This window comes from Penaeus monodon, unplaced genomic scaffold (assembly GCF_015228065.2).
Source record: "Penaeus monodon isolate SGIC_2016 unplaced genomic scaffold, NSTDA_Pmon_1 PmonScaffold_6622, whole genome shotgun sequence".
NCBI classification, from domain to species: Eukaryota; Metazoa; Arthropoda; class Malacostraca; order Decapoda; family Penaeidae; genus Penaeus; species Penaeus monodon.
In genome coordinates, this window is record NW_023661687.1 from 10,793 (window position 1) to 17,175 (window position 6,383).

At 32.6% G+C, this 6,383-nt stretch overlaps 1 protein-coding gene across 1 annotated transcript; it reads right to left on the bottom strand.

The window, feature by feature from the left end:
* Positions 1–4,618: 4,618 nt before the first annotated feature.
* On the bottom strand, positions 4,619–5,848 carry LOC119571511 (G protein-coupled receptor kinase 5-like; the record flags this gene model as incomplete). The annotated part of the gene is made up of 3 exons (XM_037918787.1): positions 4,619–4,762; positions 5,525–5,617; positions 5,733–5,848. Coding segments are annotated over 3 exons (353 nt in total), but the record flags the coding sequence as incomplete, so codon positions are not given.
* Between the last annotated feature and the right edge of the window lie 535 nt (positions 5,849–6,383).

Consider the following 6,383-nt stretch of genomic DNA (forward strand, 5'->3'; position numbering starts at 1 on the left):
AGAAACTTGCCAAACCCCAGAAAACAGGTTTGGAATTGATGTCCCCCCATCCCACCATCCCGTGGCAACGTAAAACCCCGTCCCCTTCCTGAAAGGGAAAGTGGCGTGGTTATACTTCTTTGCTGTTGTTTCCTCTGGCGGGGGCAAGATTCCAGTCCCTTTAAGATTTTTCCATTTACTGGGTGTTGTTTTTTTTTATTTTTTGGCCAACACAATTTTTTCAAAGTTTTTTTCCCTCAAAACCACTTTGGGGGGGGGGGGGGTTTACTATCATCTGTCCCCCCACAAATCAAACAACCTTAAGTTTTAAGTTTTTTTTTTTTAAAAAAAAAAAGTTTTAAATAAATAGAATTAAATAAAAAAGATATAAACTTTTTAAAACCTTTAAAAAAATCAAAAATCCAAACAAAAATTCCTTATAAATAGCAAAATAAAAATTTAATTAATTAAAGAACCCAAGAAATCAAAATCAAAAAACATAAAAAAGTACAAAGTAACTCAGGGAAGAAAAAACGAAAACAGGCAAACTCAAACTAAACACGGTGGAACCAAGTCTTAAAGGCCCGAGATAATGTTTTTTTGTAAGCAAAAAATTTAGAAATACATTAGAATCATCTAAAATAATCATGGATCACCAGAATATATGAAACTTTGTAATAAATGCAATCAAACCACCGACAATTTAATAAATTGAAAACTTTTCCAATACTAAAAAAATAAAAAATAAAAAAATTAAAATAAATCAAATTTTACATAAATAAAAAATAAAATAAAATTAAAAATTAAATAAAAAATTTAAACATGAATAACTAATATACTCCCTAACTACAACTAAAGCAATTTTCCTACTCCAAGCAAAATTCCCTTGCCTTGCCATACACCCTAAAAAAGGAAAAAATTTACAAACATTTCCCCTTTTCTAAAATAGCGCAAACCACCCAGGTTTTTTTTTCTTCCCTTTTTTTTTTTTTTTTGGTGCGTTTGTGCTGGTGCAATCCTACCAATCTAAATTCTCCAATTAGTGGGAGACTGGTGTGTGTTGCGACTTTTTTTTTACTGAACATTGCCTTCTAAATGCATAATTCTCATCTAAACTGCAATTGTGGTGTGGAATTTGTTAAACAATTGCCTTAAATAAGAATTTTTTTTTTTCAAATTTTTGAAAGCCTTTTTTTTCCCCATTTTTCCTATAGATTTTCCCCAAAAGATTTTTTTTTTTAACTGATTGGTTTTTCCCCTTCAAATGGAAAAAAAAAAAAAAAAAAAAAATTTTACCCTGGCGAACATTCAAAAAGACCCTTTTTTCCGGCACCGGGTTTCCCCACATTGAACAGCCCATTCAAAAACAAACCCCCCCTGTTGGGTGGTCCCACTTGCAAGGGATACGGCAAATTACAAAGCAGCAAAAAAAACCGCAACTAAGAAAGCGCATGGGGGGGAAGTTTTCTTCCTACATTGTAAGCGGACCTTCCCCCTTGCCCCCGCCCCGCCCCAAAAACCTGCGCGTTTTTTGCCAAGAAGGTTTTTGTTGACACTGAGATATTTTTTCTGGGACCCAGCTTTTTCTTTTGGGTTAATTGGAATAATTAAAATTGAAACTTTTTTAGAAACATACCCAAAAATATTTTTGCCTTAAATAAACTAAAAAAACAAGGAGCCATTTTTTTACCTCTTAAGATTTAAAGAAAGGAATAAAGTGGGAACACCTCTGAAAAAACTGACAAAACCCTCCCCCCACCATTCTGTAAAAATAATAAATAATTTAAGGAAAAATCCAAATTAAGTTTAAAAAAGTATACATATTTTCCCTGTCCTTTCCAAGAAATAATGGGAAACCAAAAACAAAAAAATTATCTTATGGAACCAGGCCAAACAGAAAAGCCTGAGTTGGAAAACTAAATATATATGAAAATCCTGAATAAATCCCACAATCCTTTTTCCCCCAAAATTTTCCTTTGAAATCAATACTTCTGAATGCTCCTTAATTTTTTTTTTTTTTTTTTTTCTGCTTTTTTTTTTTTTTTCCCCTCCTTATTTCCCAATTCAAAAGTCCTACATTAAAATAAATTAAATCCATTTTTACAATTGTGCATATCAAATAATTGTTACAAAATTAATCCAAAAAATAAAATAAAATTTTTTTACGGGTACTATAATTAACCAATTAAGGTAAATGAATCACATTTACCATAAAATATATCAACCACCATAAAAATTTTTTCCTTAACACTAGGAAGACGGTTTAGAACTTTTGTTTCCCCCCAGGCTAAAAAATTTATCATCTACAAATTTAAGCACACCAATAAAAGTGGGGGAAAAATCCACAACCCCCCTCTAGCCCCTCAATCATTCCCAAATGGCCCAAGAAAGTAACTATTTTAATACAATATACATACCGGTAATCCTAATTAAAACCAGACCCCTCAGCCCACTTCCACCTCCTGTTTGCCATGGGAAAAAAATGGGGAAAACCTGAAGCAATGGTGGGTTTAAAAACTTAGAAGGGTAAGAAAGGGGAGTTTCCCCCCCCCCCCCCCCCCCCATCTGTTTGGGGCAAAAAAAATCCAGGTTTTTTTAAAAAAAACAAAATTTCACTGTGACATAAATTTTTGCCCCTCGATGGTCCCCAGTAACATCCCTTTGCATATACAGCCATGTTGGTTGGAAAGGAAAAATTTCTTAAGGTAGGGTTTTTCCGGTGTTGTTGTTTACAGTGGCTTTAAACCACCCACCAACACACCAACAACCACAATAATACCATTAAACAATAAAATTCTCTCCCCCTTATTTTTAATGCCTCTTTTTAATCACTGTCCCCCAAAAAAAAATCAAAAACAAGCAAATAGGGCATTTTTTTCAAGTTGGAATTGCTTTTTTAGTTTGCACAAGGATATTTGAACTTGGCCTATTGGTGGTAAAAAATTTGAATTAATTGTACCTTATCACAACCCTTTAGGGGGTTGATTTTATATTCCCAACTGTCCCCCCTACGCCCACTGTTTTTTTTAAGAAATATTAAGTAATTCCACTTGAAATTAGTCCCTTGGCTCACTCCTTTTTCTGAATTTTTGTTATCATTAATGAAAAGTCCTTTTTGTTCCCCAATATTTAGTAATTTTTTTTTTTTTTCTTTTTAAATTAATTCATTTATTTTTTCCCCCCATATATTTGAAATGGCTTCTTTCCACACCTTCCCCGGGGAAAAACATAATTTTTTTTTTTTTATTTTTTTTTTTTTTCTCCCCTTAACTTGTTTAAACAAATTTGGGGTTTTTCACCAATGTTCTGAAAATAAAAGGGTTCAGTAAGCATTCAATTACCTGCTTCTCCACACACATATTATACAGATTAGTTACTCAGGTAAAAAGTTGGGGTTAAATTATTTGCAAAATAAGGCATTTTTTTTTCTTTTTTGGCCTTTTCCAAGCCTTGCTTTCCCCCTCCTAAATGTTTTTTTTTCCCCCTTGGTCCCCCCACTCTGATTTTTTTCTTAATTCACAGTTTTTCTGGTCCTTCCTCAAAGCTTTTTTAAATTTTTTTAAGTTGAATAAACTGGAAGACTTTGGTGTTTAGGATACCCAACCCTTTGCAAGAATACACATTCCAGTTTTTCTTCCAAGCCTACCCAAAAATTAGAAACCCCCCCTTGAACTTTGAGACAATTTGAACCCTCTACACAAAGTCCCCCCCCCCAAACATTACAATAAAAAATTTTTGCCCATTAAAAAATGGTTTTTTTTTCCCCTCTTTACCGTTTAAACCCTGAAGTTTTTTTAACCCTAATTTTATTTTCCCCCTTTATTCCCTGCACAAAAAATTAACAAAAGGATCCACTTTTTTTTAAGGCGTCCTACCTAAACAAGTAATACTGGAATACAGTTTTTTAATACCATTTTTTTCAAGTCCCCAGGGGCCCCCTAACCTGCCTCAAACGCCCCCCTTTTGCCTGCAACCCATAATTACCTTGCTTTTTTAGTAAGGCTGTGACAAAGTTACCAAATTTGTTTTGTTTAAGGATTTAGTACAGCTATTAAAATCCCTCACTGGTCATCAACTTTGTACACCGTTTGTTTCCCCCTTTTTAAACAGGTGTTTATCCCCTTTTTTTTGTTTTTATTTTTTTTTCCCCATTCAATGAAGAGGTTCCCCCACCCCCCCTTATGGTCCCCTTATTTTTTTCAGAATGGGGAAGCATTTTTTTTTCCCTCTGGCTGTCCCCTGTCCCCCAAGAATCTGGCCCCTTTTTTCATATGTAACATCAATTTTTTTCCTGTTTCCCCCCCCTTCCCACAAGCAATTGTTTAACATCAATAAGAACGGGTTTTTTGCAACCTGCCCCTCAAAAATATTATTAGAACTAAAAATTACCCGTCCAATTTGTTCCCCCTAAAACTTTTCCTGTTTTTTTCAAGTAAAGCCCTTTTTAAAAAATAATAATATATTTTTTTTTATCAACAAAAACATCATTAAATAAAATTCTTTAAAGAAAATTGGATTAAGGACCAAAATTTCCATCAACTTCCCCCTTTTGCCCCATGAGCCTTCCCCTAAACCCTTTTCTGGATGTTTTACCAATGCAACCAAAAGATATCAAAGCAAAAGGAGTAGCTACACTTACATCTGGAACAAAGGGAGGATCGCAAATGCCAGCTTCTAATCTCTTCCAGTTGACATTACGATAGAAGTCATGACTCTTGACTTCAGCAGCACCGTGTCGACCCCGATTGCATCCCAGTCGTTCTCGTGCATTCTTCTTGAGTAGCTGCAAAGGAGATGTAAATGTGAACTTTTATTGTTGCTGAAAATTAAATAAATTCATAATCAAAATAATAAAACACTAACAAACCAAACACTAACTCCTAAAATGCCCATCACCAACTAATCCTGGTTAGGCATATGTCTGCCATGTATGTGTGTACGATTTCAATCCCAATGGTTCCCCCAATGCATTTTTTTTTTTTTCCTTTTCTCTCACAAAAATCCCAAGAAAAAGCTGACCCATTTACATAAACACTGATCTAAATGAAATGCTACAAATGTCAATGTGAAAATCTACATTGATAAACATTAAATACCTCAAGTCTTTAACACACCATACTTCACTTTATTAGCTACAAAAAAATTAACCCCAAAGACAATTACAGCATCGATTCAGGGCACAGAAGTCAAACATTCTAAGCTAATGCCTTTTTTCACAATCCTATATTTATCATCGTCGCCACTATTATTATTATCATTATAACTGTCATTATCAATGATTATAATAAAATTTATTATCGCTATTTCCACAATGACTTTGTCATTATCATTATTTATAATTATCATTATTCATCAAATCATCATTATTCATCAAATCATCATTATTCATCAAATCATCATTATTCATCAAATCATCATTATTCATCAAATCATCATCATCATCATCATCATCATCATAATCATCATCATCATCATCATCATCATCATCATCATCATCACCACCACCACCACCCTCAATATAACAATATCCATAATAACAACTTACCATTTGACATATTAACTTGGCCTCTTCAGAAAATTTATGAGAGTATGTTTCTTGCTGTTCTTTCACTCGGCGATCTACTTCTTCCCGTTTTACCTGTGGATCAGCATTAATCAATATATGGCAACCAAAAAAATCTAATTTACACAAAAGCCATCACAAACTAGTCTCTCTTTCTCTCACTATGTGTCAAGCATATTGTAAAACATACCTTTTCTTTACGGGCTCGGAAGGGAGCTTGTCCTTCAATCATTTCATATATTAGGCATCCAAAGCTAAACCAGTCTGGGGAAAATGTGTATTTCTCATTGTCTATCACTTCTGGAGCTGAAAGAAAAACAAAAAATTGTGATATTATAGAAATTCTTAACATCTTCAGAGGAGATTAACCCTTAATCCTAAAAACTGCAAGCCCTCTTCTTTGCATCCATAAGAGCACATAAATGCTCATGTGCATGAAAATGGGGATAAGTTATCGTAAACATATTTATAAACATACAAAGATAAAATTATATTTCTATCATAGATCATATATAAGATCTATGATATATGTATATAAAACATATATGTGTATTTTATTATATATATATTATATATTATATATATATATATGTATATGTTATGTTAATGTATATGTATGTATATGTATATGTATATTTTATATATGTATATGTATATGTATATGTATATGTATATGTATATGTATATTATGTATATATTGTATGTATGTATATTGTATGTATATAGATTATATATGTAATTATTATAAATTATGTATATATATGATATATATGTATATGAATGTTTATATGTATGTATTTTTTAGATAATCATGTAATATGTATAGTGATATGTTATATAA